Genomic DNA, 23,976 nt, shown 5'->3' with positions numbered 1-23,976 from the left:
CATTAGCAAGCCGCTTGATCTCACACTCGAATTTCTCATTTATTGTGTCGATTTTATCGTTTAATGTTTTAAGTTTTTCATTGAAACTTTGTTTGATTTCGAGAAGTGTTGCAAGTATATATGAATTGCCTTGGGTGCTTGTTTCACGGTTTGTCATTTTGTTGAGAACCTCATGTACACTGTTATCGCCAGTATCGAAATGTGCATTCGTATTCCGTCTGCCTCGAGAAATTAAAGGTTTTAGTTCATTACTTGTGAGATTGCCCTCAAGAAAGTTAAATAAGGTGTAAATGTCATCAGAAAGCTTTTCTTCGATTGACGGTCCGTTTTCACGGTGAGTGCGTTCGATGAGTCTAGATTCTAATAGTACATGTTCCTTTTTCTTTGTTAATTCAAAAAGGGAGCTTCTGATAGGTTTTAAATCATCTGTGTCAGTATTTTGTAATAATTCGCTTTTAAAATTATATCTATCTAATTGACCAAACTTTGTCTGGATAATTCTATACATGTCGTCATCATTGAATTGACTATCGGTTATTGATTGTGTTAAATTAATGTTATTTATATCAATTTGATTTTCGATTTCATCTGCAAATAAGTCATCATTGCCTTGAATATCTTCATGATTGACCGTTATATCTGTCGTATTTGACGAAGTACTCATTATTTACACCTTTGTACATATAAAACTACAGTATGACAATTATTTTACCCTGAGCGACAGCGAGGGGTAAAATATCGGCATAAAGGGACAACCCGTGGTAAAATCTAGATATATTCAAGCCCCCATGAATTATTTCGATTCTGATAAAACAAATACGGCAATTCTTTTGGATCGAAGTGCTCTAGGTGGAGGCAAATATTTTGCCGTTCCCATAAATTAACGCACTTTTTGATTGGCGGTAAAGAACGGAGCAAACAGAATTAGTGACATGCTCAGACTATTTACAATAACATATTTAGATAGATTTAGATGAATTTTAATGATATTTTTTTTATATATCTTCTTTATATATAAAAAAGGGCTTATACCACATTTTAGCATCGTTTGTTCACTCTTCCTTGTTGTGATGATTTTTGGTATCAGAAGCGTTCATTTTTCCGTAAAATGCTTAAATTATTACGTCATCATTCTTTGACGTCGTGTACTTCATTTATAAACTTGTGACGTGGGAGAACAATCGGAACAGCCCAACCAATATATTCATATTTTACCACGGGTATGTACTCAAAGCGTTTGAAGGACGTCATGTTAGAAATGGAATTAAAGGTTAAACTGTCGAATATATGATTTACTAAATTAGAAGGTTTCACCATTAATCTGTTAATCTTATAAAACATGTAAAAGTAATATACTCACTACATTGGTTTTTGGCTATCAAACAAAATACAAATCAAAATGAGTAAACTTAAATCAAAACACTTTCAGCGGATATCACTTATCAGTTGTTTAAGCTATTTCTTTTTTGATTAAGTGCTGTTTTTCCCGAATAAGCAAACTTGAAACTCTTATATACCCTGTTTCAAAGAAAATTGTGTAGAAATTTTCCTTAAATAGTCAGCAGATTGCCTTCAGTAACATGAAATATATATATTTTGTTAATTTACTTTAACAAAAAGTACGTCTTATAAAAGTAAAATACAGACCTCATCTATCAAGCTTATTATTCTTTAAAAAAAAATGCGTATGGACACACAACAATGTCATCATGGTCAAAGATTAAATGCACAAATACACTTACGAAACATTTTTTTTTATTTTCATAGTCGCAAATGATGCATGTTTATTTTTCCAATAGGTTGTGGTAGATATTTTCTATACTTACCTAGACTGTTGTGCTTCACTGAAAAGCAAACGAACAGTATCTTTTGTAAAAGTGTTTGTATTCGAATTAAATTTAATATTTTAATCATGTTAATATGTAGTAGCTGTGTGCAGTGCTCTGGTACTGTCAACTCATTCTTTTATCTTTCATCTCGCGTAAGACAATAATTTCCAATGGGTTGGATATAATATTAAAAGTTATGAAATTTCATTTCATATTAATTATATTTGATTAGAATCAAAGACAGTGATTATCAAGGAGTTATTTGTCATTATTTCATCATTTTCTCTCATTATTCGGGGTTGTTAGATAATGGAAACCGTTTCTTTTCGTTCGATCATTTTCTTTTCTCCTTTCTCTCTGAACGTGTGATTCCTGGCTTTCTAAATTATGTATTGTATAATTGGCCAAGTGGAATCATCCCATGTTTTTGACCTTTTGCTTTAGTAAGTTTGTGTTGTACAGTATTCCATCCAAACTTTTACACAAAACCAGATTCAACCCACATTTTTTACTTAAAGATGGTGGTTGTAATCATAAAGTTCGTTTCTATATTCATTGCATTGTCGTTTGTTTTTGTTGAACTTTAGTGTTTCTATTGTTTCGTTGTTTTCACCACTGGGTCGATAACACTGCTGGTGGACGTTTCGCCCCCGAGGTTATCACCAGCCCTGTAGTCAGCACTTCGGTGTTTGACATGGATATTAATTATGTGGTCATTTTTATAAATTTCCTGTTTACAAAACATTGCATTTTTCCAAAAAAACTAAGGATTTTCTTATCCCAGGAGTATATTACCGTAGCCGTAACGGGCACAACTTTTTGGAATTGTGGCTCCTCCATGCTCTTCAACTTCGGACTTGTTGAGCGTCACTGATGAGTCTTAAGAAGACGAACTTGTGTCTGGCGTACTAAATTATTATAATCCTGGTACCTTTGTGGGTGGTTAATATGTTACTCGATTTGTGGGGTGGATTTGTTTTCTCTCAATCATAATAAATGACTTTTGAACAACGGTTTACTACTTTTGCCTTTATCTAAAAAAAAAGTTAAACCCCAAGGGTGACTGGGGTATAGAAATATGGTCACTTGGTCTTCTCCGACCGGCAGTAAAACGCTTGCCGAAGTAGGGCGTCCGTTTGGCTGTGCGGGATGTACCAAGTTCGCAGTCAGGTCCGGTTAGAGGGGGGACGTTAAATCCAATACCTCGTGTAAAGAGAGTGCCACGCTCTTTTCACGTTAAGAACCCTTGCAACAACTCTTTGAGGGGTCCGTAGGTGGCCTATTGCAAGGCTAAATTTCTGTCCCTATCCAATATACCCTCATTTTCCAGTTGTAGTCCAAATTTCCCCGACCATCATCCCAGATGGCCCCTATTGTATCAGCCTACCTATTGTATTTATTGTGAACTTGTTCTCGTCCTGAATATGCATGAAATATTTGCCACTGTACGTTAAGCAACCAACAATCAATTAATCAATCAATCTTACCCTTTGTTTTGTTATAATTATAGCTATCACCTCCGGTTATATTTTGAAGGGGTTGTTCCTCATATCAATGTGGCATATCAAATCATCGAGCCATATCTAACACACATAAAACCGATTTCCTACCTGCAATCTATACAATAGTATCCGCACAGTGTCTTTTTAGGCTTTTCTCTAAAATTAAAGAGATCGAAATTTAAGATGTATCAAATGTTTACAGAGAAACTCATCTAAAGAGAAACAATAAATACGAATATAAGAATATGTGTTTTTCTGCATATAAAACGCAAATTATGCTCTATGCCGAACAATGGTTTACGCGTTATGTGCATATAATTATAATTTATTTCAACTGTAATGATAAGTTCTACTACAATGTTTTCGTGTTGTAATTCATAACTTCGTTTTTATAAAAATACTCAACTGTTAAATGTAAAATCATTTATACAGGGATTAAAACTGAAATTCATCGAGTCTATTGTCAACAACTAAAATTAAGTAGAAAGTGTTTTATGCTTGGAATATACTTAATCAAATAAGAAATAATTTTGAAAATGAAAATAGGAAATGTATCATAGAGACAACTCGGGAAGAGAGTATAAAACATCAGAAGGCCAACAACTAAGATAGAAAATCAGGTACCAGAAGGCGGATTTCAGCAGGCCCCTAAACAAAAACTAGATCATTGGAAATGGACATCACACTAAACTCCAAAACTTATAAATGAACTAAGGCTTCTAACTATGGACAAGCGCAAAAATGGGACGGATTAAACATGTTTTGTGAGATGAAACAAAAATATGTTCATGAAACGATTTCGTATCATAGTAGTAATAATAATAATAGTCTTTTATTCAGAAGCAATACAGCTTATAGAATTTACATATATACAAAAATAATAGCATCAGTGAATAATTACGTAAGAGAGAGAAAATATAGAAATCAGTTGTTTATTCAGAAAACTTGGTGTAATGTGAAATTAAGCCAGATCATGACTTGCCACATAAATGTCCAACATTTATATTAAGATCAATTTAGAAAAAAATAAGATTTAAACCGGGCACACTTTTGCTTAAGGGCATATTATACCGTTTTGGTCCTGTATTTACAAGTTTGTGAAAATTTGCACATAGGCTATTTTTTTACCTGATTAAATAAAATATGTAATAACAAATATCCCTTCATGTGCTATTTTTTAAGTAAAATGAGGTTGAAATTTTGTATATTTGCTGAAAATTCAGATTTGTTGCAGTAATTTCTTTTTCGAAAAAAAAGACATAATTTTTTTGTTATAAAAGATAAACACAAATTGTGTTTTAGTTAAATAATCGGTAATTTCTGTATTTGATAAGTCTTCTAAAAGATTATGCATTTTTTATTCAGAAATAACTCATATTTATCAAATGTTCATGAATTGTGGAAAATACTTCATTTTTTGCTGCATGTTATCAAAATTAAAAAAATCCTCTATTTACAGTTTTAAAAAATTTGGGTCACATAATCTCCCTGCAACATGAAACAAAATGCTGTTTTGAAAAATAGGGGTCCATGAACTAGTTTTCAAATTAAATCAGTTTGAATGATAAAAATCAGTCGAAACATGCATCATCCGATAGGTCATAGTTTGACGTCACGAAAATAATATTTTACGTTAGCAACGTCATTACCTCCCCTGTAACTGTATCGTATGCCCTTAAGAGTGGTTATAAGTGGGGAATATCGATTTGAATGTAAAAATGCTATTGTCCAATATAAGTATTTTTGTCGATTCATAGAAAGGTTAGATAATTATATTTAATGTATTGAATGCGATAAAGATTAAATGTGTTGCAAGAGAAAATAGGATAAACATGTAAATTTGACTGGTAATAACTGGGAAAATTTAACACTTCATGAACCAAATAAACAAAGTGTTGCTGGTTCCAATAAAGAACAATCCATAAAAAAATAATTACACAATTTTATGAGATGAACATTAACAATATCAATACATATGATAATAATACAAAGAACAATATACCATAAAACTTCCTATTTAGATTCTGCAGTCTATGTTGTCTTAAATAAACAGTCTGATTTTTTAAATTTTGAAAACAATCATCAATTATTTGGTCATTTTTATACATTTACTGTTAGCAAAAGTAACAAACATTCTGAATACTAAGAATTTTCTTATCCCAGGCTTAAATAACCTAAGCCATATTTGGCACAGCTTTTTAGAATGTAGGGTCATAAATGCTCTTCAACTTTGTACTTGTTTGGCTTTCTTTAATATTTTGATCTGAGCATCAATTAGTCTTATGTAGATGTAACGCATTAAAGTGTATTGAATTATTGTATTGAAGCCTGGTACCTTTTATAACTATAAGCATGCTGAAATGTCCTACTGTAATGTTTATTTGTGTTTTTCTCTTTCCGTCTCATTTTAGTGTTATATTTTACATTGCCATTAAAGCGCGATGGTTGGCTAGCCTCGAAACGGGTTTCAACCCACAACTCTTCTTAAAATGTCCTGTACCAATTCAGGAAAATGGCAGTTGTTATCTTATAGCTCGTTTCTGTGTGTGTATCATTGTCGGGTTTTTTTGCACTTCAGTGTTACGTTGTTTCGTTGTTTTTTCGCTTATAGTTGATGTGTTTACCTCAGTGTTTGTTTGTGACCCGGATTTGGTTTCTCACGATCAATTTATGACTTTTGTACAGCGGTGCACTACTGTTTCTGTTATTTGCTTATATAAAAAATCAATTTTATTTGTAACTTTTGTAAACAAAAATATTTTTTGTTAAACAAATACAATTGTGCTCACACAATACAATATTCAACGAAACAAAAGAAACAAAATACAAGAAGTCATGCTTTTCAAAGTCATGTATATAACCAAATGAACTTAAAAAAGTACATGTTGTTCGGTTTTTATTCTGGTTTGTTTCTGTTGGAATATTTGGGTTTTTTTCATTATGCACAACAAATATATATTCAAGATGAACGAAATTTTTTTTTCCATGAAAGAATGAAGTATTTTATAAATATACCAACAATACCTGGTGTCTTTATTAGGCGTCTGATTTACACTGTTTACCATATCTCTTAAAAAAAACCAGAACCTGTTAATATTTGTCGGTTCTCATATTTTTCATCGTACTGCTACTATATAATTTCATTTTTGAAAACGCATTTAATTTTTCTCTCTAAGCACAAATATGCATACCTTAAAGATATTATTATACCTTTTACTTGTATGAGGACTTATCTGGCCGAAATCAGCGTAATTATTTACTATCAACTTAGTCCTTGTACCCTATATAAAACGTTTCTGTTAGCGTGTAAGCTTCTTTTTGAAATGTTTGCAACCAGTGTTTTGAATGTGTTCCTTATTTATTCACCAAGTGTGTTAGCTTATGCATTTATTTTGTCAGAGTTTGCACTAACTTTTTCGTTAGTGTAAGAAGTTGAATGTAACTTTTATCATGTTTATGTAGCGTGAACAGCTTGTCAGTTTATAGAAATGTCATGTTCTTGTATTTACTTGTGTAGATGAACACCTTTTCGAAGACGAATCTTTATATTTGTATAATTGTACACCGTGAATAGAAGTAATATCCAGCATGTTGTCAAAACACTTAACTTAAATCTTAAATAAAATTGATAGTAAATGTCACTGAATAAACTCATGTAGAAATTTGGGTTAAAAAATTAGAATTAACTGATTTAACTTTTATTTTACTAATGTTCTTAGAAAAAAAAAATGAAAATTTGATTTTACATTTGCATGTTTTTTTTTAAGCTAGATACACATTTCATTCCAACTTATAAAAATACATGTTGTGTACAATGTTTTCATTGAAGTGCATTTTTGTTTCTGACGTACATAGATAAAACGTGTACCTTTATGCATATCGATATAAGTGTTTTGCATTTATATAACTAGACTTGCCTGTGATTTTTCGGATTAACACCTTGCATAACCTGAGACAAACATTCAATTTACTTTTGTTCTTAGAACTACTATAACGCAAATTAGAACAGTGTGTTGTCAGATCCTTTTAAGCAAAGCGTAGACCAATAATCCAATAATCAGATTGTTGTGTATCACGATAAGTGTAACTCACTGCTTGTGTAATTGCCTGATTTTTAACGTGTTGCAATTGTACGTGTGCCTCACGTGTACCCTATAGATTGTCTGCGAGTAACATATAATGCATGTGCACATGCAACAAAATATTTGTTCCGGTGTGACATTTGTGCCGCCGGAACAAATATAATCGGAAATGTGTTTCACCGGAATTTATATCACAGAAAATATGTTCCAGCACTGTAATTTTTTTTTTGGCGGATGTGAAATAAGTTCAGGAACAAATATCACAGCTCCATGGATTTTGTTCCTATATTAAAATTTAAAAAAGTGAAATAAGTTCCTGTGATATTAGTAAATATTTTATTGAAATAAATGAAAAAGTTGTGCTCAAAACTATTTTACAGAAAGTGAGTGCCTTTGCAACCTATTGCACAGAGATAATTTTCTTGATATATTTAAAAAGCATAATGCAAGCTGGATGCTGTACTGTGATTGCATCGGGTAAATTTGCAATTGAAGGCATGACTGTGACTGTAGGAAGAAGATAAGGAATAAAAGCGATGGTAATCTATTAATGTTGTATTTGGTATTCCCCCTCCCTGTAAATCTGTCATGGGTGTTCTAGTCAGCATACATGTACTTAGCTATTAGTTCATGGCACAGTTTCAAGAAGAGTGTGTCTTTTGATTCTTAAAATATCTTTTAATATAATTTATCAGTCACTTTATCCTTTTTGAAATAAGTACAAATTTTCAGTTTTAACTATTTTTTTCTGAATGATTATTCTTATTCTACTCTTTTCTGGCTCAAACTGGATAATAACACTTTTATTTATTATATAAAATATAAAACATGTTTTTATACTGTACTTGAATGATAATTTAAAATCACTGATGACAAGTGCTCAGTATATAAGAAAACGTGTTTAACCAGTAGAACTTATTTCACAGACAAGGAACTTATTCCACCAATTGAGGAAAAAAATCTGACAAACCTAGAACTTATTGCACCAGGTAAGGATCAAATCTCAAAACCTTGAACTTGTTTCACTAGTTAAGGAACCAAGTTCTCAACCCAGAACTTATTTCACCAGGTAAAGTGTGGAACTTATTTCCTAGATATAGAATAATTATATATTAATTGTCTGTGAAAAAAGTTCTTCAAGAAAAGATTTCCTGTGAAATTAGCTAGACTGAAACTTTTTTCACGTGAACTAATTTTGGGTCCCTCACACACACAACATTTGAACTGATAACAAAAGTCATCAATTGGTGAATGCATAATCTCTATCAAAGGCAGGGTTTCCGCTGGCGGTCGCCATTTGCGAAAAAATAATAATTGTGGCGATTAAAATTCGTTATTGGCGAAAGAATTTGGCGAAAGAAATATATATAACGATTTATTTTCAGCCATCTTGTTTATTTACTTTTTTCTTGTTTCTCTGACTTTAACTATCAGACAATACTCGTAATTCACCTTGAACTCGTTAAGATTTTTACAGAAAATCAATAATCAGCTGATTGCATTCATAGCTATCGACATCAAAGGATTAATTACTAAAGGTGTTGATTGTATGAAATGACAAAATAATATAGTTAAATGGCTTCTGTTACATGTCACAAAAGGGATTTGTTAACCACTTTACGACGCACGTGTTTGAAGCAAAGTTTTTACGCGTCCTCTTCTTCTTTTAATGATAGTCCAGAAAAGAAAATAGTTGTTATGACGAAAAATGTTCAAAAGCGAGAAAAGTCTCTGATTTAAAACTATATCATTTAACTTTCATATAGATCATTTATTTGAGTGGTTACTTCAAAGTCGTTTCAGTGAGACATGTGTTTCAAGCATATAGTTTTACTTATTTACGATGGTCTAGAAAAGAAAACTGTCGTTATGAAGAGATCTATGCAAAAGATAATAAAAAATCTTTTTATTATAAAAATATAATAAGTCAAAAATAAAGAAATTAAAAGATAAATACATTTGTGTAACATGGCGAAAAAAATAATAAAGTGGCGAAAAATATATTGTTTTGGCGAAAGAGGTGGCGAAAAAAATAATTGACCCAGGGGAAACCATGATCAAAGGTGAAAACAAACTGATGGTAATTCAACACTTTTCTAATATTAATAACTTACTTGAAGAATATGTCTCCGAATAGATTGAACATTTCTCGTTCTGATACATTCTTTTTGTTATATTTCATAGTCGGCATGACGGGTAGCTGTTTTTCACTTTTTACATCCAACTCGGATTTAATATTTTTCAATTGTGTTAGAAGTTTACTAGCATTTGCAACTTTCTGGCACTCGTTAAAAGCAGTCTGACATTTTTCGAACTTTCCTAAATCATTTTGAAATTCAGTTTTTATTGTTTGAAGGACCTTTAGGTTTGCTGTCTCTTTTTCCTCCAAAGATGTAATGAGGGCTTGTACTTTCTGGTCAATCCACTGCTTCATCTGTTTCCCATCTTCTGTAATCACACGAATGACTTCTTTCATGTCACTCTGGAACTTTCCTGTGCCTTGTTCAATCTTTTCTAGATTTGTTTTAAAGGATCTTATCTTCGTCTCAATGACCTTTTTGACTTCAGTCTGTAATGCCTGTGTCGATTCGTTGATTTCAGACATATCATGCTTTTTGTGTTTTTTGACGCTGCAAATTTTGCATATTGGCATGTCACAATCAACGCAGTAAAATATAAAGTTTTCGTCGTGTTCTTTGCAAAACGGGTTTTCTTCCGGGTTGATATGTGACCCATTAAGAAATGTATGATTTCTACTTATTTTTGACCGTAAATGTAAAGTTTTACAATTTTCACACATCCATTGCTCGCATTGTTCACAATAGTTATGTCCTGGTCCACTCATACATATGTCACAGGACTTCGATGCGGATTGTGCCATTTTTGTTTTGTTATCTTGACACAGGTGATCTCTAATAAATAATCAACACCGGGCAAGACTAACAGGAAGTTACGTAATTTTCTACGCCAATGATTACAAATAGTTATCGATGAAACTGTTAAGGTTTAAATTGAACATGTTGAATCATATTCAATACACAAAATATGTAAGCAAGATTTTAACGTGTTTGTTTGCTTTTAAATTTTTACTATTTTTAGATATGTTAATGTCTATACCTGAGTTCTGATATACACGGTATCTCACATTTATCAATATTTAGTTTAACATGTAAAATGTTTAATGTAATACATGAGTTTCAACCTATACGGTGTCTCATTATAATTAATATTCAATTCAAGATAATTAAATATTGACAAAGAGGGATAATATTTTACCCTTGTTTACTTTTAAACGTGTACTATTTTTAAATATGTTTATATCCATACAGGAGTTCCGATATACACAGTATCTCACCTTCATAAGCTTTTAGTTAAAACTGGTAAAATGTTTCAATGTCAATTTCTGAGTTCCGATGTATATTGTATCTCATTAAAATTTCAAAAATTCCATCCAAAATAAAACATTTGAAAAGAGAAATAATTTCTACACCAATATCGCCGATTGCAAATTAATGGTTATAACTTTTCTAGTTGAAATGTTTGTATATGTGCTAAATTTGGCTGTGCATGTACGTTAGAAAGTACGCATTCTCATTTATTGATAGTCATACGTAAGTAATTTCCAAATTATGGCGTTTAATCGAAAGATTGACTCTGGGTCATATATAAATCTCTAAAATGTACTTCTTAATACCACATTTTTTCTAAATTGATAATAATCATATTGCTTTATTATAAACAAGAATTACTTTTAGCATATGTTCATCAAAATAGATGCAATATATTTCTATGATTAGCCTGTGTCGTTATTCTTAAAGGATTTATTTCTTACATTTATCTTTCGTGAATATTATTATGTTTGCCCTACCTTTCGAGAGTAATGATTCAAAGCATTTGTTTTAAAAATTATTCTGCCAAATAATTTTCGGGCTTATCATGTTTATAATTATAAAGGTTTAAACAATGTATCTATCATTCTTTTTCAGTGAAATGTTTTGGTGTTAAATGTTTTCACATGTTATATACACCAGTTACCCTGTGTACTCATTGTAAAACTGTAACGTTAATCAGAGCACAGCTGCATCATTGAACTTATCATGGTGAAAAAGTATCTTATACTTATCTATAACATCTACATTCCTATATCATTGTATATGTACATGGTATTTACTAGTTGTTTCTATATTAAATAGAAAGCGAATGAGACTGCCATATGTATTTATGTATGTACGAAGATCCCTCCGTGAACGGAGCACCCCTCGATTGCTGCGAGGGTACAGTGGAATCTGTGTGCACTCCCTTTCAGGATTAATATAGATGTGTCACTAACTTATATACAATTACCATCAGGACAATCTCCAACCAAACACAGAGGGAGTGTTAGGAGACACAGGAAAGTCTGTTATTATGGTTGAGGAAGCCGCAGAACTCGGAGAATACCACTGGGCTTCTCGACGGGAACAGAAAAACTGAAGATATATCTATAGATTGATCTCCAGGTCAAAGTCGGGGACCACTTTAACCTATCGAGGCCCCCAAAGTACCCATTCTAGTATATTCTCCGGTCTAAGTACCATAGGTGTGTGTGGTAGGGTAAAAAGCACCCTACTACATGTAATAGTACTGAAATACCAGCGCCCGAGCCAGGATCGAACACGGAAGCTTCAGCACTGTAGCCATCGGTCTTAACCACTAGGCCACGAACCCACATTTTTTTGGATATATAATTAATAGCCTGCTGTTTAGTCCATATCGCGCACCCTTTCTCGCATCCTACTCGCATCCTACTCTGATTTCTCGTTCGAATTCTATACGACGTCTCTATGAATTTTTTATTCAGGAGACGACAACATTGATTAGCTGTTGATGTCATGACGTTGCCATGGAGCCCGCACGGCAGTCAAATGGGGAAATAAGTAATGAATCGTTTGGCTCAAGATGTTTTAGAACAAGAAGATCGGATTGAAGAACGCGATCGTGCTGCTGAGCAGATTACTACATATGAATTCATCGACCAAATGAGAAATAAGAATACAAGTAGGAAGACACATTCAGATGTCAACAAGTTAAAAACATGGCTTTCCGATGAAAATGAACTACGGGAATTTAATGAGATTCCTCCTCAGGAACATGACCTCTTGTTAGCAAGATTTTTCATGACTGCCAAGAAGCGTGATGGAGGGGATTATGAACATGATGAACCAGACAAATTAAAATTAATTCAAGGCATCATAAATAGAAATTTGGCTGAAAAACTCTGTAATATAGACCTCATTTAATACAAGAAATTCAAGCACTCAAGAAATGTTTTAGTATAGGGTTCTTATCCCGGGCATAATACAATGCCGTATTTAGTAAAACCTTTTCAACTTTTGATCTTCAGTGCTGTACAACTTTGTACTTTTTTCACTTTCGATCTTGTATATCTGGGCGTTATGTATTCGGGTTTAGTTTTCTGTAATTAGTTTTTACTTCAGTTTCATTATGTATATCTCTTTCATATTCATTTGTTAAAATTTACTGTTTGCAATAGTGTGAATTGTTTTATATAATATGAATGTTCTTATCCTGGGCATACAAACAATGCCGTATTTGGCAAAACCTTTTCAACTTTTGATCTTCAGTGCTGTACAATTTTGTATTTTTTTCGTCACTGGTTGAGTCTCGTGTGGACTAGACGCGTTTTTGGCGTATTGAATTTTAAACCTGATGCTTTTTGTTATCTATTGATCATGCTTTTCTTTGTCTAATATGTTCTGCTTTTTATTTGTATTGTAGTCCTGTAATTTTTTGTTTTCATTTTAATGTTATATTTAACTGTGCCATTAAAGTGCGAGGTTTGGCATGCCTTAAAACCAGGTTTAACCCACCACTTTTATTTCCCTTTAAAAGTGTCCTGTACCAAGTCAGGAAGATGGCCATTGTTATAATATTGTTCGTTTCTGTGTGTGTGTTGCATTTTAACGTTGAGTCGTTTCTGTTTTCTCTTAATTTTGAGATAAGACGTGGCACGGTACTTGTCTATCCCATATTCATGTATTTGGTTTTGATGTTATATTTGTTATTCTCGTGGTGTATTGTCTGTTGCTTGGTCCGTTTCTGTGTGCTGTTGCGTTTCGGTGTTGTGTCGTTGTTCTCCTCTTATATTTAATGCGTTTCCCTCGGTTTTGGTTTGTTGCCCCGATTTTGTTTTTTGTCCATGGATTTATGAGTTTTGAACAGCGGTATACTACTGTTGCCTTTATTTAGTGTCTAAAAGAAAACTACTTTGTCAGAGTGGAAAGGGAAATAAAAAAAAACCCCAAAAAAACTGAACCACTGACAAAGTAGGAAATTGATATACTGTATCAAACAATACTTCTAGCAGCAGGTAAAATTAGAATTCACAATTAAAATCATTAAAAAAAGCAATTAAATAGACCACATGATTTTTTTCGCATTAAAATAATGTTTTTACGCGTCTGTCTGCTATACAGTTTGTGATCTCCATATATATCTCCAATACTAACTGATAAATGCTTCACCTTTATCTTTCGGCTCATAGTACGTGAAACCTAAATGATCATGATGACACGTGTATCTTCTTGTATTCAGCTATCCTTTATGAACGTTTTTTTTTCACAAGTAACAATAACTGTATATGTACGATGCAGGCATTGGCGTTCAATAATTTACAAATATTTTTTCTGCAGTTTAATATCTATTATTTTGGCAAAAAAAATATTGCTTGTAGGCTTCATCTCACCTGCGACCAATGTAATAGTCCCAGATTTCACACAAAAAAGTGTTGGTTGTTGAGCATGGTGTTTCATAACTTATATTTACAAAATAATCCATTTTTGTTAAAAATAATTTAGACATAATAGTTATCAAAGGTACCAGGATGATAATTTAGTACGCCAGACGCGCGTTTCGTCTACATAAGACTCATTAGTGACGCTCAAATCAAATATATTTATAAACCCAAACAAGTACAAAGTTTAAGAGCATTGAGGATCCAAAATTTTAAAAAGTTGTGTATACAGGAAATTTATAAAAATGACCACATCATTGATATTCATGTCAACACCGAAGTGTTGACAACTGTGCTGGTGATATCCTCGGAAACGAAACATCCACCAGCAATATCTCCCATCGTAAATTTTGATGTTTAAGTCTTGATCTAATGTCAATGTCCATCAGCACTCAGGTACAATATTATATGTAATAGTAAAAATTTATATACGTCTGCACTCGGCTAAAAATACAAAGTAAAACATTACCTCGAAATCTTACGGAAACTACTTACATTCACTCATTTCAAGTACACTTAGTTCAATCTCACGTCTTCATTGGAACCAAATTTATTAGTGATGGAAGTGTACTATAATTGACACTGACGTAGTTAGTTTTTTCTAAGTGAACATCCGAACCTTGGCGATGGTTCTGAAAGTTCTCTGTAGGTTTGTGGCAGAGGGCCTTATGATAGGAGGTTTGAAGCTGACTCAATATTGAGAAAGTGGCACGAATTGTGTTAATAAAAACTCATCTATACGAACATACGTTAGAGCCAATTTATATATGTTTACTGTTTTAAACATGAGGAGAGACGATATGATTGCGAACAAGACAATATCCGATCTTGAAATAACATTGTAATAAGTATTTATATAGGACACCGTATGACCTTTCTACAACGAGACAAAAAAAAACATGGTCGGCTTTGAAATACTCCAACACGAAAAACTGAAGTTTATTTGAAATAGAAAAATATCTTCCTAAATTATAAAAAAACATACGATTTTTTTTTATGACAAAAATGAATACACGACAACCTCTGTTCTATAAGATCCTGACTAAGGACATATATAACTTACAGTTGGCTTTGTGGTATCGGTTTTACTCATTGTTGCAGGCTGGACGATGACCTTGTTAGTGTGTGCGTCATTTTGTATATTGTAAAGAGTTGTCTCACTTGCAATCATACCACATCTTCTTATTCTTATTTTTAATGAATGTGTAAAATGCAGAACCAAGTTAGGGCACACAAAGGGGATATATAGAATACATATTTAAAAGAAAAGAAATTTAATTGCTTAGATACATATAATTTACACAAACACAATACAATTTAAATGTAATAAAACCTTTGGTTTAAAAACTATTCTATAGTTACAAGAAAATAAATTTATCTAACTCATATTGACTTTATGTGACAGAGTTAAACATATTTGTGAGTGCCAAATTCTAACTCTAACCTAGAACAGGTGTTTGATCATGACAGCACAACATTTGAACAAACTGTAATAATAAGTTACAAACATATTTAATCAAAAGATCGATACGGTCACAAACAAATAATAAGATGAAACCAATAGTCCCAACGCTTTGAAAAAAGAATAATGTTACCGAAACCTTAGTACACTGGTACTTTATATCAATTTAACGATTTAAAGTGTTTAAAATGTCTCTAAATGGAAAGCAATATATTACCGATTGAGACTGAAAATTTTCAGCATGATTACATCGAGTCTGTAAGACTTGTACATAGATATGATACAAAAAAGATTTCAATGCCGTTAAATTGATCAGCATTTTCTTATAGTCAAAGTAAATAATTCACTGAATTGTCATGTATATTTGCTTTGTTAATTAAGTTTTCTGTTACTTCTCTTCTTTGAGAAAAAACCACCTCAGACATCTGAAAGATATAGTATTTAGCATGTTTAATAGGACAAACATTTATGCTAATATTTGATATTTTGTTAAAAATATTTATAATCCGTTTTCCTTGTGATATATGCAGATACATATGTAATTGAGAAAAAAGCAAAAACAAATATTGCCATTTACCAGTAGATAAGTTGTATTTATAGACAACGACAGTTCCTGATGTCCTTGTGTAATACATGAAACATGTTAAAATTTACCAGTAGATAAGTTGTATTTAAAGACAACGATAGTTCCTGATGTCCTGGTGTAATACATGAAACATAGTTATCAAATGTACCAGTATTAAAATTTAATACGCCAGACGCGCTTTTCGTCTACATAAGACTCATCAGTGACCCTCAAATCAAAACAGTTGAAAAGCTAAACAAATACAAAGTTGAAGATGCAATGCTTATTTCTTAATTTTTTTCTTTTTTTATATTTATTTAACAAATCAAATATCTAAAATGCCATCATTTTAATTCTTGTCTAATGATGGAACACCATGCGTATGATTGAAAAGTTAAGCGTTTATATACGAAGTTAGTATTTACAGTTGTCTTTTAACTGTTTGATGTGTAAAAGTGTTGCTCGGTCTTGTGTTATTTTTACTAGATGAGAGTGTTGGTTTTCATGTTTGATTTGTTTACACTTCTTATTTTAGAGCCGTCTTATAAAGCTTCCTGTTCGTAGTAAGCCAATCATCGGTGTTGAAGGCTGTATATCAACTTATAATTGTTTACTTTTTACACAAAATGACTTGGTTGTTTAATTGGCACCCATATCACATCTTATTTCTATGACACCTATGCAATCTGTAGTAGTTTGCGGGCCAATTAAAGGCCTTATTGCCCTACTGATAGATTCATGTTGCAATCTGAAATTGTTTGTTATTCGCAGGTAAAATCATTTCATCATTTTAATCATAGTTGTATTTTGATGTCATCCAAGGCTCTGTGTGGAAAACCGTACTTTGACCTATAATGATTTTTCTTTCACTAATTGTGACTTTGATGGAGGGTTGTCTCATTGGCACTAATACCACCTCTTCTATCTATTTTTAGTACATACACATTATTATAAGACATTCCATACGAAATATAATGAAGCGATAATTAAACAAACTAAGAAAAGAAAAAGGGAAGGAAAGGCAAAAACAAAAAAACAATGATAAATCGAAAGAAAGGAAAGGGGAGGTAAACACAAAGCACACTTACCGACAGTTTTTGCACATGCTAAAATATAGCATTGTTAAAAAGACAAAATTCACTAAATTTACGTATCAAAGAGTTACACAGTTATTCATTTCATTCATATATATCATTTAGACTTTGATCATGAAGACATACATTCTCATATATATTTGCCATTGAAGGAATCAATTTACATCGCATATTTTGTAACGTTCACATCTCAAACCGCTCTTATGACGCACATTTAATCATTTACCTTTTATTGAACCTTGTTTTTAAGTTGTCTTATATAAGTTAATTTTTAATTTTCTTATTTTCAGTCTATTATTTATTTGTTTAAGTCAAACCATGTCATCTTCATTCGTTATCAGATCTTTGAAATTTTCTAAAGTTAAATAAAAACTAAAATATTTGATTCTTTTCCTAGATTCCGTGTTAAACTGTGTCTTTTGTGACATGAGCAGAACCACAACTTTACAAGGTTATAAGCTGTTTTATAGTCCTTCACTATGCATATATCATCATTCTTAGTCGTTCCGTATTTCTCGTATCACGGCTTTATAACGATGAACAGGCATTGTCAGTGACGTCCCCCGTCACAATGTCTGAATAGAAAGTAACAGCGACGTCGCAATGTGTAAGAAGACGTTATCAAACTTGCTTTTGTCAAGTGTAAAACTTTCTAAGGGAGGGGGAAATACACTTTACCAATAATAGAACGAAAAACAGATGATCAGAATTTTTACGACATCAATTTGTAGAAACCCCGACAATCTATACATAGAGTATCTGATTTTTGTTTTTAGTTTAGTGGTCAAGGTTAGATGACTAAAAAAATCGCTAAATTTTATTGTGTGTTTTGATGGTTTAATATTTTATCATGCTATATTGTATGGAAAATACATCGTTAATATGTAAATATGTACAAATTCAAACTTACTAAAATCGTCCATGTATTGGCCAACTGTAAAATACAACATAAATATAAGCATAAAAGTCTTGAAACAAACTTACATGTTTTAAGGGAATATTTTTTGGAGGTATACATTAATTAGGAATGCCATTATTATGTAAGTGGAACTCTGCGCGGGAACGGCTTGTCATCTTATTTTTTAAGAAATGATGCTTTTTTTTTTAAATAATTATTTGAATAATTTGAACGTTTTTCTTTTCAATGTTAAATCCTTGATTTATGTAAGGAATTACAAGTCTAGTAATACTAGCATCTTGTTTATCATTATATTGTAAAATAATTACAATTGATACATATGACGTCTTCCGATTAAGTTTGTATTTGCATTCGGGATTTAGATAGATGTTGGAATGCGTGGATGTTAGGTGTCATTTATATACAACGTATGCGCCTATTCAGTTTTGAAAACAATAACATTTATCAAATATCTATCTGTTGCATACATTTAACGTTTGTTTGCGAGCTTTCATTTAACGTCTGCACACAAAGTGCAGAATGCTGCACAGAAAGTGCAAAATGAGAATGGTTGCATGAACATGCTTCAGACATATATGATTTTTTTTTTTTAATTTTTAGTATAAATATTATACAAATAGTAAGTACATCAACTTTCAGTTCTTTTTTACTCAATAGTAAAACTGTCTCTTTCTACCCTCTCTCCTCTCTTTTTCGCGATACATGTATCTCTATATCACTTATTATAATATAGAGTTATAAATAAACTTCTCTGTACGTTTATAGAAAATTAATAATGTTAAACCAGGTTCAACCCATCATTTTTTTTTTAAATGACCTGTACTAATAAATCAGGAAAATGACTTTTGTTATATGATAGTTCGTTTCTGTGTGCGTTTCATTTTAAATAATGCAGTGTTTCTGTTGTGTCGTGGTTCTCTTATATTTGATATGTTTCCCACGGTTTTAGTTTGTGACCCGGATTTGTGTTTTACTCAATAGATTTATGAATTTCGAACATCGGTATACTCTTGTTGCCTTTATTTTAAATCGGAATTGAAAGGATGCATAGTCAATTATATAGTTTTCATATATAAAATGATAGGTTGTAAATACTGACTTATGAAAGTAATATAAATGTATACTCACCTTGTTGGGTTGTCTCTACAAAACAATATGAAAAAGAAAATGACAATTGAAAAATATCATTCACTTATGGAGTTGATTTTGTTTATTTGACATTTGATTTTCTTTACTTTTTTCTCGAATAAACTTGTAATAATAATGCTACGCTGTTTCCCTGGTTTATTATTAGTCCATCTTTTGATAAAAAAAAAATTGTGCGAAAGTTTCCCCCCTCAACACATCATCTTCCTTAATTATTCAACAGATTATCGTCAGTAAGACCAAATACTTATTTTTTTCATCTTTTGGTAATGCCACATATTATCTTGCTAAAGTAGAACATCTAGAACGCAACGACAAAACAACCAAGAAAAACTATGGAGAATTAATAATATCATTAAGGAAATACATTTACATGACTTATGAAAAACATTTTTTTTTCATTTTCATGGTGACAATCGAAAAAATATTTAAAGTTGTACTTACTCAGAAAGTCTTTTTTCCCTGAAAAAACAATAGGGAGGTATATGTTGTAAAGGTATTCTTATACGAATTAGAACTCTAAAATTTAATCGAATTCATTTCAGCAGTACTGCTGTTTTGAACTATTTAAATTAATTTCATGATCTGTTTCCTCGGGTAATATATAAATTTGATTTGGGTTAAATATAATCTTCAATCATATTTTCTCTGACTTTTTTATGTATTTATAACATTTGATCATAATTCACGATTATGAGTTAATTATCTGCATTTTCTGGTGTTGTGTGAAATTGTTTCATCGTTCAGTCATTATATTTCTTGTATCGGTCTGACCTTTTTATTCATGGTTTTCCTAAAATTCATGATGTGTTTGGTTATGCTATGTTTTATCATGTTATCTAAATTACCTTTTCTTTTAGTACCTTTATCATGTTTATGTTGTGCATTTGAGCTTTTTATTTTAAGTCACACAATATTATTTGCAAATCCTTCCTATTGGATATCCATTCTTTGATGTGTCTGAGCTTTTAACTTTGACATTTGACTAGGAACTTTCTGTTTAGAATGTTCGATAGAGCTCGGTAGTTATTCATTTTTACTCTTTTTATTATATTCATAGAAAGAAAGGTTTCTTATATCATCTTGGCATATCCAAACATCTTTCAACATTCAACCTAAATAAAAGTGTTATGCTTACCAGCAATGGTCACATTGGTATCTGAAAAGTTTCTTGTCGGACTCTGATCTGAAATGTAAATGTAAACTGAGAAAACTGTTAACGACAAAAAACGATAAATTTAAAGGCCGTATAAATTTAGGTCAAAGTTTGGATAGAAATGTCTTCTGTAGACCAAAGTTTATATATATATTAGGAGGTTTTATGGTTCTTTGAATATTCATAATTAAATTAACTTTCTTGAGTAATGACCTGAAAGTATCCCTTTCATTTTTGTTTGTACTGATTTACTCTTTGAAAATACGGAAGCAGACATTTAATTGCAAACATGTTCATACAACAGTTAATGTGTAACAAAAGAACAAGAATTTCAAATGTATAGTTTTAATCAAAACACAAATAAGTCTTTATTAGTAAATGAATTAGCCATGGTGAAAAGAAAAAACTACATAGTGACATAAAAAAAACTTTTCTACAGTTCACAACTTACCGGAATGATAGTTCTCCAAATAGAATGGATATTTCCTGTTCTGATACATCTTTTTTGTAATATTTTACTGTCGACATGACTGGTAACTGCTTTTCTAATGCAATTCTTAACTCGGATTTTATATGTGTCAGCTGTGCTAGAAGTTCAGTTACATTGACAAGTTTCTGGCTCTCGGTAAAAGCAGTCTGACATTTCTGGAACTTTTCTAAATCATTTTGAAAGTCAGTTCTTTTTGATTGTAAGGCATTCAGGTTCGCTGTCCCTTTTTCTTCCAATGATGTAATAAGGGCTTGGACTTTTTGATCAATCCACTGCTTCATCTGGTTCCCGTCTTCTGTGATAGCGCTTATAGCTTCGTGTATGTCGCTCTGGTACTTTACCGTGCCTTGTTCAATCTTGTCTAGATCTGTTTTTACACAATTAATCCGTAAGTCAATGAACTTTTTCACTTCAACCTGTAACTTCTGTGTCGATTCGTTGATTTCAGACATATCATGCTTTTTGTGTTTTTTGACAACGCAAATTTTGCAAATTGGCATGTCACAATCATTGCAGTAAAATATAATATTTTCATCGTGTTCTTTGCAAAACAGTTTATCCTCTGTGTTGATATGTGACCCATTTATAAATGTATGATTTCTACTTATTTTTGACCTTAAATGTAAAGTTTTACAACTTTCACACATCCATTGATCGCATAGTTCACATATGTTACGCCCCGGTCCACTCATACAGATGTCACAGGATTTCGATGCAGATTGTGCCATTTTTGTTGTTTTATATAGTTGTCTTGTGACAGGTCATGTCTAATAAATAAACGACATTGGACAAGACTAACAGGAAGTTACGGAAATTGCTACAATATCTAGACTTTACTTAATATTTCTACGCCCACGATTTCAAGGATAGTTATCGATAAAACTGTTAAGGTTTAAATTGAATCTGGTTCAGAATACCAAATGTTTAAGCTAGTTTGTAGCATGTTTGTTTCCTTTTTAATGTATGCTGTTTATAGATATTTATATGTTCATATCTCACCTTTATTAATATTATAGCATGTTTGTTTACATTTCAATGTGTACTATTAATAGATATTCAAATATTCATATCTCACCTTTATTGATATTCAGATGCACCAGGAAACACTATTTAAATGATCTTGTACGACTTTGCCCCCAGTAGACCTATACAAAAACAGTACATTAACGGGTGTTACACGGACACTTTTTAGATGATACAGAGACACTTTTTAGTTGTTACACGGACTCTTTTTATGAATAGAATCACTCGTGCATGATGCGATAGTTCGTGGGCACTTTGATTTCAATTAGATTTGAACTATTTGTTCCACCGACATATTTCCTGTCTTTTTGGTTAAAATATTAACGTTAGAATCAATAACTTTATTTCAAACAATTCCAGTAAATTACTATTCATATCAGTACACTAAGGGATTGACCATTTAACTAAAAAAAAAAAGGTATGTCTTTTTTCTAAAAAATGTTTTAATCCCAAATTTTATAAGAAAAAATACATTTTGGTCAAGCAGATGACAAAATAATATTCTGATTCCTGATTTTCCGTATACCGTATAAAATCGGTCTAATTTCCAGTGGCGGAAACACTAGTGATTCTTCTGCCCCTTTTTTGCTGGTAGGTGTGAGAGAAGTCTCCGCGTTAAAGGGTCGTACTTTGACCTATAATTATTTACAAATTACTTTTACAAATTGTGATTTAAATTGAGAGTTGTCTTATTGTCACTCGATCCAAATCTTCTTATATCTATTTGATGTACATCACCTAAGAAAAACAACAACGTTGAAGCACATTTTTATCATTGGTGTTTCCTTCAGACTATGTTACACAAAAAGTACGTTTATAAATACCGACAGTCTGCTAAAATATCAACAAACAAAACTTATTGACAGATCTAGAATTTTAATTTTGGTTCATTTAATGTAGGAATAAGCATAGTTCTTCATAAAGTAAATATGTTTCAAGACGTTAAGACGAAATATATATCATGATAAGGTATGCTTGTAAATGGGACAACTCAGCGACAGAGTATTAACGATATAGAGGTTTACAACTCTTGGTAACCAATCGGCAAAAAAAAACATAGATGAATGAACATACAATTTGGAAATTAGTATGGCGTTCATTATCACTGAACTAGTATATATTTGTTTAGGGGTGAAGCTGAAGGACGCCTCCGGGTGCGGGAATTTCTCGCTACATTGAAGACCTGTTGGTGACCTTCTGCTGTTGTTGTATTTTTCTATGGTCGTGTAATTGTCTCTTTGACACATTCCCCATTTCCATTCTCAATTTTATCAGCATAATATTTAAATATAGAATGAAAAGGTTCGTTTTGTACTTTTGCCTTGGCAGAACATTGTATGGTTTGCCATAAAAAAAAATGACAGACACATGAAATCTATTCATCTGATGAAGATCATAGATATAATATCATGTAAATGAACAGTTTTAAAACAATAGAGTAACTTATACAAAAATTAAATAGTATACTTTTTTGTGAGGAAATTGTTTCATTGAAATCCCTATCCAGCTGACATGTTGAGTTTACAATCGTCCCTTGAACCAAAACAAAATTGGCCTACTCCTTTATTCAGGATATTATAACATCTCATATTTCCCTGTCACTATATGTTGCAAAACTCGATTTGAAGTTTAGAAATAGGAATAATTGCAATGTGCAAACATCAAATCGTTTTTTGAAAATCACATAATGCGGAGAATATTAACGGAGAATGTGTCATAGAGACAACAACCCGACAAAAAGCAGACACGAACGAAGGCAACCAATGGTCTTCAGCACATCGAGTAAATACGCACCCGGAGGCGTGCTTCAGCTAGCCTAGAAACAAAAATGTGTACTAGCACTGTATTAATTAATGTCATACTTAACACTGAAATATTTAAATGAGCTACAATTGAAAAACATTTGAGATTAAGA

At 31.8% G+C, this 23,976-nt stretch overlaps 2 protein-coding genes across 4 annotated transcripts in view; both read right to left on the bottom strand.

Annotated features, from left to right (window-relative positions):
* Positions 1–1,359: 1,359 nt before the first annotated feature.
* On the bottom strand, positions 1,360–10,335 carry LOC134698078 (transcription intermediary factor 1-alpha-like). The gene is made up of 5 exons (XM_063560369.1): positions 9,528–10,335; positions 6,356–6,400; positions 3,440–3,487; positions 1,827–1,844; positions 1,360–1,375 (listed from the first exon to the last, which is right to left on the bottom strand). The coding sequence occupies exons 1-5, from the start codon at positions 10,292–10,294 to the stop codon at positions 1,360–1,362; spliced, it is 894 nt and encodes a 297-aa protein (XP_063416439.1). The 5' UTR covers positions 10,295–10,335.
* A 5,276-nt stretch (positions 10,336–15,611) lies between these two features.
* Positions 15,612–23,976, bottom strand: part of LOC134696451 (transcription intermediary factor 1-alpha-like) — a 35,065-nt gene continuing 26,700 nt past the window's right edge. Inside the window, exons 1-7 of one of the 3 annotated variants that reach the window (XM_063558268.1) lie at positions 21,000–21,965; positions 20,531–20,578; positions 19,837–19,854; positions 19,375–19,389; positions 18,238–18,261; positions 17,322–17,339; positions 15,612–16,093 (exon numbers count right to left, since the gene is read on the bottom strand). In XM_063558268.1, coding sequence (XP_063414338.1) covers positions 16,057–16,093; positions 17,322–17,339; positions 18,238–18,261; positions 19,375–19,389; positions 19,837–19,854; positions 20,531–20,578; positions 21,000–21,766 — 927 coding nt within the window. In that variant the 5' untranslated portion in view covers positions 21,767–21,965 and the 3' untranslated portion in view covers positions 15,612–16,056. Of the gene's footprint in view, positions 16,094–17,321; positions 17,340–18,237; positions 18,262–19,374; positions 19,390–19,836; positions 19,855–20,530; positions 20,579–20,999; positions 21,966–23,976 lie in introns of those variants that run through there. The other 2 variants (XM_063558269.1, XM_063558270.1) reach the window with 2 other exon arrangements.

Source organism: Mytilus trossulus, chromosome 14, assembly GCF_036588685.1.
Source record: "Mytilus trossulus isolate FHL-02 chromosome 14, PNRI_Mtr1.1.1.hap1, whole genome shotgun sequence".
NCBI lineage: Eukaryota > Metazoa > Mollusca > Bivalvia > Mytilida > Mytilidae > Mytilus > Mytilus trossulus.
Note: the sequence above shows the minus strand (reverse complement) of the source record. Positions and strands in the feature narration are given on the sequence as shown.